The 14,394-nt window shown below is 36.9% G+C and overlaps 1 protein-coding gene across 1 annotated transcript; it reads left to right on the top strand.

Annotated features, from left to right (window-relative positions):
• Positions 1-20: 20 nt before the first annotated feature.
• On the top strand, positions 21-3,904 carry LOC144978941 (uncharacterized). Its single transcript, XM_078925559.1, has 3 exons — positions 21-1,409; positions 2,367-2,512; positions 2,990-3,904. The coding sequence occupies exons 1-3, from the start codon at positions 1,382-1,384 to the stop codon at positions 3,902-3,904; spliced, it is 1,089 nt and encodes a 362-aa protein (XP_078781685.1). The 5' UTR covers positions 21-1,381.
• Positions 3,905-14,394: the final 10,490 nt, after the last annotated feature.

Here is a 14,394-nt window from a genome sequence, read left to right as displayed (position 1 = left end):
GGGGGGGGGGGGGGGGGGTTCTTTGATGGGAATTTACAAATTGTTCCTTGTAAATCATCCCTCTATTTGAATACAATTAGTAGTAAGTATGATAAAACATGTGAGTGTTTTCCTTCTAATTGGAAAGTCTGATATGGTGGTTAAGCAAGGCATTCTGGTAAATTTCAAGAACTGATTAGTATAGGGTCTGTAATCTATCATGTGGATATCATTCAGCTTCCTTTCCTAATGTTGATGATAAAATTGTCTATATTTTTGAGAGGCGTCCTGGCCTTATTGATTGATACAGTCCCTCTTTCAAATTTCAAGCATACAATTACAAATTCAATTTTGCTAAAGCTCGCGACAACAGCTTCAGTTGCAACGGGTGCTTGGCTACAACGGGAAATGTTAAAATTCCTGTTCTATGGCCTATATAACTCATATAAATTATGCACGACTATAAAGGGGAAATATTTCTTGGAACACGGCTACAACGGGGCTGCGAGTTGAAAGTTGAAAGTTTTGCACCCAGTTGAGAAAAGCTACGTATTCAAGAAAAAAAGAGGAAGGCACACATATGTAACTTATAGGGAGCAGAGATGAGGTGGGAGTGTGCGAATTGCAGTTATTGTGTGTACCATTGATGTTTCTGTCTACTTTGTGTATCCACGAAAACTAGGTATCCCAAACTACCGCTGTGTGGCAGGCGAATTTGCCGTGATCGATCAAAAAGTGGGGTCTTAATATCTGTCTCTCTTGAATTAAACTTTATTTAATAAAAAAAAAGGACAATATTATATTTCAATATCTGCTCTATAAGATGAGCTAAATATTTAAACTATTCAAGCTATGTGAACTTTTTAACAGCTATTCAAAAACGCCCTCATAAAGAGATCCGATTGCAAATTTTCGCTGTGAAAACTGCGTGCCGATCGACCGAAATTCGGGTCTCGTCACAAGATCTGCTCGCGCTAAAAGCTGAACGGACCAACAGCTGTGAAATCAAGTGTGGGAGAATCTCCTTTTAATGCCCTTTCGTGTGGTGTAATTTTTTCGTTTATAAACACAACAAAAATATTATTAAAATTTAACTGAATTTGCTCTATTTTTGAGTGAAAATTTGACTCTCTTAACGGTTAATAAACGGCGAAAAAATTACACCATTAAAATCTGCAGCATTTGAAGGCTATAATATCAAAAATCCAGCATGCTGGCTTGATTCAACAAATAGCGCCATCTTTAAAAGCAAAGCCTCTGTTTCCGCTTTCTCTTTCTTTCTCTCCTACTGTCCGACGCGTGAGTTGATAAACTGCCGGTGACCGAGACCGATTGTAAGTTGGAGTAACACAAACGTTTCCAAACATTAAAGCCATCTAGAATAGTCAAACGTATTTCAATTATGGACATGGACTTACTTGAATTATGTGGTAAGTAAATTTTATTGTTTTGTATTTTATTATGATCGGTGTTGGAGTAGATCGAAGCTTTTCTCTATCTTGTCTTATTCATGATACTGTTTGAGTTTGAGTTTGCTCCACTCACTTTTCTGAATTAATGATAATGATAATGTTTGTAACCGCTAGACAACTCGTGTTCATTCATGAAGGCTATTATTATTATTATTATCGGAGCCCACCGTTCGCTAAGAATGAACGTGTCATTATCACTGCTACTTCTAGATTCAGATGAGAAATAAAATACTGGTCGTGTCAGTGTCAGTGTCCGTCCTGACTACTAGACTGGTGCTTGTGATTGTGAGTCCTACTAGTACTAGGAAATGGAAAGTATCACACTATTGACATCTAAGTCTAGTTGTTTCTGAAATTTAGATTAAACCAAGCTCATTCATTAAGAAATTATTGATAATCTGAGTGCACATTGTTTGATCTAGACGTCTACTAATAATAATAATAATAATAATAATCTTAACCGGGCGGCCCCATTCTTCATCAGGTGTCATCAATGAGTAGTAGGTATCTACTTGTTTGTTTTTCAATCGTTTTTGTAAGATCCAGTTTCAATTATGCCATGATGGAACTATACTATAGTAACTCAAACTCCAGTTTAAATTTAACTTTTAACCTTTTACTGTATACTACTTGGTAGAAGGCTTGTTTTGATTTGATGCTATGGGATTGACTTGATTATGGTTGCTTGTTTATGATATGTTAGTATAGTATAAGATATTTTAGATTTATATTAAATTCTTGAATCCTGCCTATTTGAATTTGACAGTTGAGTTTTGATAGATAGTGTTGATGGTAATGAGTAATCATTTAGCGCGTTGAGCTTGTTGAAATACGAGGTAAGGCGGTGTATAGAAACTATTTATTATTATTATCACATCTCAAATAAGTTTGAACATTTTAATTCTCCATTTTCAGATGACGAACAAATGAGTCGTCTCAGGGCTTCATTTTTGATGAAGGGGAAAGGTCGTAGACCTGCACTGCCACTTGTGCAAGTGACAAACAAGCTGTTAGTCCAGCTTTATCATCTGCGCTTTGAAGCCAAAACGACAGTGTCTGAGGTAAGGTTTCTATGAATATATGACACATCTGTTTTTTGTTGTCACAGGCCACCATTATATTTTTTTGGATAAATATTGTAGTTACAAGTGACTGAGTGACATAGACAAGTAAAAGTCGTGTTTATGGCTCTCTTTATGATATTTAAGCATGCCTGCAACAGTCAGCAATTAGCAATGGGCAGTGTGCTGTTGGTATAATTAGCACTTGTTGAAAAGGTCTTTACTAGGTTAGACAAGACTAGATGTTTGCTATGGAATACAATTAAATTCTAAACCATTCCCGTGTTTTTCTCTCTAGCAAAGTATGTTCATTTTTTCATACCTAATCCTTATCTTTTTAAAAACTTATTGGATTCTGGTGTATTATCAAGGGTTATCTTTTTGTATAAGATTCTATTTTTGTTTTTTTTTGTTCTAATATACTAATGCATTAGTTATAAGCCCTTCAATATTTTTTGGTTATTTTTTCCCTTCTAGGTGGAACAATGGTTCTCCAAGTTGAGTCCAGACTCAAGTTATCCAGTCAACAGTATCTGGCGGAAAATTTTGAAGGTTGTGAAGGCGGCAAAAGGGAAAGATAAAACATTTCTGAATGCACCTGTGGATCTTCACCACATCAGTGATGCCCTCAATGCCATTGGTGTAAACATGACGTTGGAGAAAAACAATTTTAAAAAGACTGTTGTGTCAAATGAAATTGCTGTGGACCTCGGCAATTTTCTCCTGAAACATGGTTATACTTATGGAGACTTCCATAAATTTCTAGAAAACATATCGCCTTCTCCTGTGATTTGCACGAGAGAGAAGTTACGAGGCATGTATCTCGCTGCAGATACAAAGAAGGGGAAGCTGATAAAAAGTATCAGCAGGGACCCAGCAGCACTTCAGGCATGGCTCAGGAAACCCTTCTTTCCCTGTCATCTGACGGAAATTCAATTAAACTCTCCTCCTGCCACAGCCACAAAGCCACCCTCATCATCGCCACCACCACCACCACCCCCACTGTCGTCTACTGTTGACTGGCCAGCACTGAGTCCTCAGCCAACCGTTTTATTTCCTTCATCTGTACTGCCATCATCAAGTCAACCTTCTACTTCTACTAAGATTCTCAGCTCACCACCACCGTCGTCTACTGTTGACTGGCCAGCACTGAGTCCTCAGCCAACCGTTTTATTTCCTTCATCTGTACTACCATCATCAAGTCAACCTTCTACTTCTACTAAGATTCTCAGCTCACCACCACTCGTCTACGTGACTGCACACGATCCTCATCAACCGTTTATTTCCTCATTGTCTACATCTCAGTCAACCTTCTACTCTACTAAGATTCTCACTCACCACAACACCATCCGCATTCTATGTATCGTTACCTCATCCTTCCACGAATATTAATTCTCGGAATGTGTCCACTTCTACTAAGATTCTCAGCTCACCACCACCAACACCATCGTCCTGCATTTCTATTGTATCTGGTTCTACCCCTCATCCCTCCGTGAATATTAATTCTCAGAATGTGTCCACACCTGATTCATGTTCAGCACCACTACCATCATCGTCATTCACTTTTGGATCTGGTTCTACCCCTCTACCCTCTACATCTGTTGCTACTCAGAATCCAGCCAAACCTGAATGTACCCCTGCACCTATCACTTCTGTTTTATTGCCAGAATCTTTTTCAGAGTCCCACATCCCACTTCCTTCCACAATTGTTAATGTTGACCATGCTAAAAAATTATCAAAGTCTGTCTCTTCTAAAAAATTGTTTTCATCTAAAAAGTCTAAAGTCGTTTCATCAGAATGTAGTATTTTAAAGAGAGAAATTTTTAATTTAAAATTAAAGAACAAAACTTTGTCACAGGATCTTGTTAAATTTAAAAAATCCAAAACTTATAAGAACAATTGTTCCCTGAGGAAAATTAATTCAGATTTAACAACAAAAATTGCGGACTTGGAAATGAAAAATTCTGTCCTTAAAAAGAATGTGATGATTTACAGAAAGTCAAGTTGTCTTTACAAAAAAATTTGTCTAAGTCAAAGAAAAGATGTTTGTTGTTGAATGAAAAGTCTGAGTCTCTGCATTACACATTAAACATGGTTAACAATCTTGATAAAGATGACAGTAAATTCAAATTGAAATGTGACAAATATAATAAATTTAAAAATTCTGTCCGTATTGCATATATGGCTCTCCAAGGGGAAGCGAATGTGTCTGCAACTAATTGCTCAAAAGTTGTACAAATAGTTGCCAAACATTTGTTTGGACATTCGTTTTCTCTTGAAGAATTACCTTCCTCTTCTACTGCTCTAAATATAATGTTTGAAGGCAATCATGTAGCAAAATGTCAAATTGTTGATGAAATTAAAAATACTGATTGTTTTACTTTTGCATCAGATGGTACTTCAAGACAAAAGAAACATTACATGGAAAAACATATTGTTCTTAGTAGTGGAAAAGCAATTAGCTTGGGTTTTCAGACTATAGCCTCAGATGATGCAAATAGTATGTTAGAACAAATAATTAAAGTTTTTGATGATTTAATTCAAATTAATAGTGACCTAAAGGAAGAAGAAAGAGATGAGCTTTTAAAAGAAATTGTTTATAAAATGAATTCTGTTATGTCCGATAGAGCGGCAAATATGAAACTTTTAAATAAAAAAATTCATGAATGGCGTAAGAGTGTTTTGCATGATGAGGATATATGTACACATTTTTTGTATTGTAACGCTCATTTTTTGCTTGGTTTATCTAAAGCTGTTGAGAGTGCTGTGTTAGAATTTGAGAGGGATGTAATTAAAGAGGGGGGTTCACTTGGGAGGGACAGTCAGCAAAAGTTTAATCATTTTCAGTCTAGTATTGGTAAAGAAAGTGCAGCCTTACGTGCTATAAGACTAACTGCAGAAGTATTGGGACCTCGGGGGATGAGAAAAATGGGGCAAGGGAAGAATGGCTAAATTATTGTGAAGTTAATAATATTAAGTCTCAGTTTTGCAGTTTTAGAAGTAATCGTTTCAATAATATATTTGAAAATGCTCATGCTCTTTTGTACCATCATAAACATGTTCTTGATTTTTTAGAAAATGAAGTTTCAGGTGACAATTTAAAGCTTCAAAGTATTGTTGCAGATTTGAGGGATAGTAGGGTAATTTCTTTAGTTGCTGCTATTTCACTGTTTAATCTGACTATCACTGGGCCATACTGGGAGTTGATGAAAAGTAAAATTCCTTATGGGTCATTCTCCTCTTATGTCAAAAAGATTGATGTTATTTTTGAGAAATTTATGTCCATGATTTCATTTGATGAACATGAATTTGTTTCCGTGTTTGATGATTTTTGTTTTGATGACATGTGTACTTTAGATTTTGTGAAGCATGAATGCCAAATTGATTTAGTGTTGTCGGCTTTTAAAGATTTTGTACGGAATTGTATATTGGTTTTAAGGAGGCAATTACATGACTTTCTTGACGGTGGTGTGTATGGTGGTGATATTGCTGTTGATGTTAGGAATATTTTAGATAGATGTCCATTGACCAATTTGACTGGGGAAAGGTTATTTGGGGATTTAGATTATGATCTCAATAAACGAAAAAGGGCCTCCTTGCATTTACGCTCCACACTTAATATGTGGAAGCATAATAAGACAGTTTCTTGGTTTTGTGCATTAAGCGAATTTAAACAAAATGAAATTTTAGAGGAAGCTAAAAGGAATTCTGAAAACCTGCAGTCTATTAGTAAGGAAGATGAAGCTAATGTACGTGTAAAAGTTAAGGAAAAGATGAGTGAAAATAAAAGAAAAAGATGTGATAAAATAATAAAAGATAGGCAACAGAAATCTGATATATTAGATGCTGTAATTTCAGATGGTGGGATATGTAAAACTAAAGATCAGTTAGATAGACTTCTGAATATTGGCACAGCTGAAAGTTTAAGAAATCAAATAAGATATAGAAAGGTATTTTTGGGTGAAAAGAATTTAAAGATAACGGGGACCATTAGCACTCTTTATGATTCTTTGTTAAGGTTGATTAATGATGATGAAGCAGATGCATCTTTTTTGTCAACTGCTGTCAAACGAAGTAGGGTTTCAGATGTTGATTAAATAACACTATGAGATTAAATTCAAGCTTCAGTTTAATTACAAAAACAGATAGAATGGACGTTTCAGGTTTCTCATTTGTCAACAAACAGGATGAACCAAACCTATAGATGATGAATGAGATGATGTGGTAGTGCCGTTAAGTTGAATGTGTTTGTTGGTAAAGGGGAAACACGAAACATCCATTCTTCTATCTGTTTTTATAATTAAATTGAAGCTTACATTCAATTTCACATTGTTGTTTATCGCTTCGAGTAGCAACATTTACATTATATTGATTCATGAAATTATGTATCTATTTCCATCACTTTACATTTGATCAGTGACATGCTTTGTTTAAACCATTGTTGTTTCTCATAATTATGTACCTATCATGTAGTTTTTCTGATTATTACATTTGTTTTATTTACTCACCATGTTTAGCGTCAAGCAAGACGGCTTTCTCTATTATTTCAACATTTTTAACACGTCTTAGTGTACTTAAACACTTTAATATGTTTTTTTTTACCTGGAAGTTCATATTCATACAGGGAGTCCAATATAATATCTATTTCTATTTAAACATTTTATAAATGCATTTAAAATGTGTATAGTGGAGAGCCAATGATAACCCTTATACTCATACTGATGTTGGGCTATTCGACCATAAGAGCAATATTATAGTCCGTGTTTAAATTAATCTTTATAATTTATAGGCTATGTGGATATGATCAGCTTCCAGAGTCCGCGTATGTATAATCTGTTATTCGATATTATATTGGACTCCCTGTGTGAATACGAACTTCCGGGTAAAAAAAACATATTAAAGTGTTTAAGTACACTCAGGCGTGTTAAAAATGTTGAAATAATAGAAAGCCATCTTGCTTGCTCGCAACATGATGAGTAACAAGAGCGCTAAGATAGGTTTGCCCGGCGTCTGTGCATTTATATGCATTAAAGCGTGTCCTTATACCGTTGCCTTAGATATATAAACTAATATGTGTTAGGGCAGGGCGTTGAATTTTAGGCTGATTGTCTCAGAATATGTACGTATGGATAGGTATAAATTTTTCATGTTCATGGGTTGCATTGGATATTGTATGCTTTTGTGTACTGACTTTTTTGTCTAATTTTTTTATTTATTTATTTTATTTGATCGACTGTGCACCACCAGTAGGTGCAGCATTAACTTCCATTATTGTGTTAGATCGTGGTATGAATTTTTGACTTTTCCCCCCTTTTTGACATATATTTCTGTTGATTTTCGAGAGTTTAAATCTTGATTTCTTTTCATAACTCTGTTTTTGTCATTCTTATTGTGAAAAGGACGTAAAATTTGGATTCCCCATCCCTCAAATCATTTGTATGTGAAGTTTCATAGCTATATCTCATCATTTAAATTTTTTGTAGCGGAAACACTGTTTTTTTCTCAAAATGTCTTCCTTTGGCGATTTCGGCCTTTTTTCGAATTTTGAGACGTAAAATCTCAGTAATTATTGCCTCTATCTCTCTGAAAAAAATTGGGCTTACTGTATGGTGCCAGTTCTAAGGCTCAGATAAGTTTCATGCCTTAATTTAGATTACTGACGAGTCTGCAAAGTGCCGAAGATGGTACATCTGGCGATTTCGGTGAAATTATTTTTACGCGCGTCATGTTTTTTCTTGATTTTGATGCTGTATAGCAACTGAATTATACTAGGTGAATATTTGTTCGAGTACTTTTCTTATTCTCTATGTCCATGGCTTGCGATTGCTTGCAAATTATTCAATTTTGTTATTATTTTGTTTGTTTTGATGCACCTTAAACTTGCTGTTTGGTAGCCTGTTCTGTTGGTGTACGAAAATTACAAGTTATTAAATAAATAAAAAATTCGTAACTTTTTTATTTGTTGTCCGATTTTAATCATTTAAAGACTGTTGTTCATGGTTTGACAATCTGTATTTGTTCAATTCAAAATAACAGCAGTTTTCTGCAGTTGAAATTTTAGTTTGGGATACCTACGAAAACGCAACAAAGAGACATGTGACTGATCAATCAACATGTCGATACACGTAGAGAGAGGGATGTGCATCTCTTGACTGATTATGTAACTATGCCAAATGAGAAGTGAGATGATGAAGTGAAGCCTGTGGCTAGGACTGTGCGCTACTTGCGTTCTGAAGTGCACTTAGTGGTTGTCAGTAGCGCAGTTGGAAAGGGGGTGAGGTATGGTGATTTGGGGATGGGGAGGTCTACAGGAATGACGGTCACAGTCTCGTCTGATTAATTTACTTAGGGAGGTAACTCAAAATGTGTTCATTGCCTGTATTTTTTACTTCCCTTCAAATTCCGTATGCATGGATATAACGGGACTCTGCTACAACTACAACAGGGATTTTTTGTTAGTCTCACTATCCACGTTGTATCGGAGTTCCACTGTACCTGAGGTTGTATTTTCTGAAGTCTTTCGATAGAACCAAACAAAAGAGTGTTACAATAATCTATTCTACTAATTATATGAGAAAATACTAGTAATTTCGTTATATCAATATCCAGCATGGATCTTACACTTGGCAATTCTCTTTAAATAAAAATTACAATTTTGTATCATTTTAGAAATATGAGTTTGCACATTAATTTTACTGTCAAAAGAAGCACCAAGATTTCGGACAATGTTTCTAGATATGCTTACTTTACAATACAATCTCCAATATTAATATGGATAGATATTACAGCTAAAGTATTTCAGTGTTGTCATTGCTTAATTTTAATTTGTTAATTGTCATCCAGTCTTCAATGGCAATGATACACAACTCTAACCTTCAAATTCAGAAAAGTGAGTGGAGCAGGCACTTATGTTGGTAACAACAAGATATGAAGTGAATAGAAAAGTGCCAGAAGACAATAGAGAATAAAAATTTTTTCGCGGCGGTGGTGGGGTTTGAACCTGCGACCTTATTGGTACGACAACTCCGCCTGGCAGGTGAGAGCGTGGCTCTACCGTGTGAGCTATCCACGAACACAAAATATTCGTTTCAAACTCAAAGTCATTACTAGATCCCTCTCTCACCCACTTCTTGAGACCGCCGATTCATTCGTACACCACCATCGCGAATAATTTTGACCAGCAGTTAAGCTTAGTAGCCAATATTCTCAACACAAACATATAACATAGAAACGATTGAGACATTGAGTATGCTCCGGTGTATGGGGTGAATTTTTTAATTCAGAAAAGTGAGTGGAGCAGGCACTTATGTTGGTAACAACAAGATATGAAGTGAATAGAAAAGTGCCAGAAGACAATAGAGAATAAAAATTTTTCGCGGCGGTGGGGGTTTGAACCTGCGACCTTATTGGTACGACAACTCCGCCTGGCAGGTGAGAGCGTGGCTCTACCGTGTGAGCTATCCACGAACACAAAATATTCGTTTCAAACTCAAAGTCATTACTAGATCCCTCTCTCACCCACTTCTTGAGACCGCCGATTCATTCGTACACCACCATCGCGAATAATTTTGACCAGCAGTTAAGCTTAGTAGCCAATATTCTCAACACAAACATATAACATAGAAACGATTGAGACATTGAGTATGCTCCGGTGTATGGGGTGAATTTTTTAATTCAGAAAAGTGAGTGGAGCAGGCACTTATGTTGGTAACAACAAGATATGAAGTGAATAGAAAAGTGCCAGAATAAAAATTTTTCGCGGCGGTGGTGGGGTTTGAACCTGCGACCTTATTGGTACGACAACTCCGCCTGGCAGGTGAGAGCGTGGCTCTACCGTGTGAGCTATCCACGAACACAAAATATTCGTTTCAAACTCAAAGTCATTACTAGATCCCTCTCTCACCCACTTCTTGAGACCGCCGATTCATTCGTACACCACCATCGCGAATAATTTTGACCAGCAGTTAAGCTTAGTAGCCAATATTCTCAACACAAACATATAACATAGAAACGATTGAGACATTGAGTATGCTCCGGTGTATGGGGTGAATTTTTTAATTCAGAAAAGTGAGTGGAGCATACTCAATGTCTCAATCGTTTCTATGTTATATGTTTGTGTTGAGAATATTGGCTACTAAGCTTAACTGCTGGTCAAAATTATTCGCGATGGTGGTGTACGAATGAATCGGCGGTCTCAAGAAGTGGGTGAGAGAGGGATCTAGTAATGACTTTGAGTTTGAAACGAATATTTTGTGTTCGTGGATAGCTCACACGGTAGAGCCACGCTCTCACCTGCCAGGCGGAGTTGTCGTACCAATAAGGTCGCAGGTTCAAACCCCACCACCGCCGCGAAAAATTTTTATTCTCTATTGTCTTCTGGCACTTTTCTATTCACTTCATATCTTGTTGTTACCAACATAAGTGCCTGCTCCACTCACTTTTCTGAATTAAAAAATTCACCCCATACACCGGAGCATACTCAATGTCTCAATCGTTTCTATGTTATATGTTTGTGTTGAGAATATTGGCTACTAAGCTTAACTGCTGGTCAAAATTATTCGCGATGGTGGTGTACGAATGAATCGGCGGTCTCAAGAAGTGGGTGAGAGAGGGATCTAGTAATGACTTTGAGTTTGAAACGAATATTTTGTGTTCGTGGATAGCTCACACGGTAGAGCCACGCTCTCACCTGCCAGGCGGAGTTGTCGTACCAATAAGGTCGCAGGTTCAAACCCCACCACGCCGCGAAAAATTTTTATTCTGGCACTTTTCTATTCACTTCATATCTTGTTGTTACCAACATAAGTGCCTGCTCCACTCACTTTTCTGAATTAAAAAATTCACCCCATACACCGGAGCATACTCAATGTCTCAATCGTTTCTATGTTATATGTTTGTGTTGAGAATATTGGCTACTAAGCTTAACTGCTGGTCAAAATTATTCGCGATGGTGGTGTACGAATGAATCGGCGGTCTCAAGAAGTGGGTGAGAGAGGGATCTAGTAATGACTTTGATTTGAAACGAATATTTTGTGTTCGTGGATAGCTCACACGGTAGAGCCACGCTCTCACCTGCCAGGCGGAGTTGTCGTACCAATAAGGTCGCAGGTTCAAACCCCACCACCGCCGCGAAAAATTTTTATTCTCTATTGTCTTCTGGCACTTTTCTATTCACTTCATATCTTGTTCTAACCTTCAAATAACTTCATGCTCATCACACAAGTCAATAGGAAAGTAAAGTTGAGTATCATCAGCGTAAAAATGAAAGCCAGCAGAAAAAAAGCTAATGACATCATTAAGAGATGCAGTGTACATTGTGAATAAAAGAGGCCCTAAGACTAAGCCTTGTGGAATGCCAAAAGATAAGGGAACAGTATCAGAGACATGTTTGTGATTTATGCCGACAAACTTCCCCCTACCACTCAGATAAGAATAAAACCAATTTAAAACTGCCCCATCAATGCCATATACACGTTTTAATCTGACGAGATCATGTTGATAGATGATATCAAAGGCCGCACAAGAATATGTTGATCAATTATATTAAAGGCCGCACTGAGATCGAGAAGTTTAACAAAGAATAACACTTTTTTCTTAACCAAGTAATTAATAATATCATTATGTCCCTCCCCCTTCTTCCTATATAACATTAGTAAAAAACCCACTCCATATAAGTTGATGATCTTTTATCACTCGAGACCCACAATAAAATCATAAACAAACATTTCCATTAGTTAAAAAAAAATCGACCAGTAAGAATTTTCATTAGTTAAAAATGTCCGTGATGATTGGCACACACCAATGTGGCGTAGGTGCTTTGCCTGGCGTCCGTGCTCAATGTACATAAGCAGTAAGGAATAGGTTTGATTTATCGATATCACTCTCACCACTCACATCATCGCAAATTCCAAGTCAAGATTATTTTTAGTTTTCAAAACCCAGGCCACCCTATCTAATTAGTATAAATTTTATCAAGAATTCGAGTAAAGTCTACAACTACAACTACAATATCGCTGAAAAGAAAGATCAGTGAAGTTGAAAACTCTGGCAAGCTACAGAAAATCATCACAGAGGAATTTGGCACACCAGCCCATTCAGTCTCGACGATTTACAAGAAGCGTGACCACTACAGTACAGGGACCTCTACTTCTCTGGTCAATTTGATGCGACCAAGCAACGTCAGTGGAAAGCACAACATGAATCACGAAGGGCCATATTTATTCTAATTTGGCTCGCTTTGTTGACATGCATTTTTGCTCATTCACTTACACTCCGGTCAAGTTGATTTTTGGCATCGTCTTATCCGGAGTCTACTGTACTGTATGTCAGGACCCCACCCAGGCCAGAACATTTCTGCTCTAACATTGGCAAAAACAATGTATGTAAGATAAGCAAAAGTTCTTTCTTGAAATCCAGTTTACTGGGGAACTTTGCTTTTAGAGGGATAGTAGACGAAACAAAAGTGGCCTCTCTGCATCTGATTAGATGGGAAAAATTATATATATAAAAATAATTCACAGATGGATCATTTCAATAAAGCAGGTGTTCCGGTTAAGTGGCCGCTAGTTGCGACCTATTTTCAATGTCCAGTTAATCCAATGAGCCGCAAACATTGTAGGGGCAACTATTTTTGCAATATGTTTTAAACAATCACTCTTGACAGGTGATAGAGGCATAAAAATAAATATTGGGGGCTGGGCCAGGAGTGGCATAGCAGAAGGCCCGGTCTGTTTTTATTTTTATAATTATAGTGTTTCCCAGTGATAGGGACAAAAAAAAAATATAACCCAACAAAACAACTACAGTATAACAACAGAGATGATTTACAAGGAATAAAGATATCATCTCTCAAATAAATAAACTATACATTTGACTGCTTCCACCTCAGCTAAAGATCCCCACCATGACCAGGAAAAAACACCTGAGCAATCACAATCCAGAGCAAAAACACGGAAAAGGAAAACAGATAAAGGGGGATAGAAATAGAAGACAAAGCAAAGGTGCAATCTGGAAAATGAAATATAGGGGGATAGAATAGAAGACCCAGCAAGTGACCTCGATGGGTAATACAGCCTTACTCTATGTAACTGAAGGCAGTGGGTTTTAGTTTTGTTTTTGTTTGTTTTTAAGGGTTTTACGGCGCTTGCAACACATTAAGGTCATATCAGCGCCAGGAAAAAGGAAAAAAATGGTTAATAAAAAGTTATAGAATTACAAATAAAGCATCCAAGAAAAGGTAAGACAAAGGGGAATTGGTTCAAATAGGAAACGTGTAGATTCCAAGAGCACACTATCAATGTACTTAGTTTGAGATCACCTAAAAGTCTCATCTAGACACAAGCACAGGCCCCCACTAAGAGGAATACACTCAAATGTTTACAAATCATTAATCATATATAATAATAATAAGTAAACAAAGCATAATACAGTGCATAACAGTGAGATGATTTACAAGGAAAAAAATATCTCCCAAAACTATCTATACATTTGACTATTTCCCTCTCAGTAAGGGCATCCGGCCAGGACAAAACCACGTAAGCTGTAATCGCATTCCAAGACAAAGACAGAAAGCAGGTTGGAAAACAGATAGGGGGATAGAAGACACATTGAGCACCTCCCTGCCCACTACGGGAGGCCAGGAACCCCACCCAGGGTTTTAATTTTAACACACACCTACCAGTCAGACTATTTGGTCTTGAACAAGTCGTATAACAATTGCCTACTTGGTAGAGCTGCACTACGATTGATGCTTGGTGTCATGGTCTGATGAGCACTCAAGAGTTGACTACATTTATATATAAAACAAAAATGTGATAAACGAGGCCCCCAGAATTTACTAGATACTTTAAAAAAAGAACAAATGACGAATTGTTTAAGATGAT

This window comes from Berghia stephanieae, chromosome 8 (genome assembly GCF_034508935.2).
Source record: "Berghia stephanieae isolate SIO BIC M18660-M18661 chromosome 8, UCSD_Bste_1.3, whole genome shotgun sequence".
NCBI classification, from domain to species: domain Eukaryota; kingdom Metazoa; phylum Mollusca; class Gastropoda; order Nudibranchia; family Aeolidiidae; genus Berghia; species Berghia stephanieae.
The sequence above is the reverse complement of the archived record's forward strand: the minus strand, read 5'-3'. Positions and strand labels throughout refer to the sequence as shown.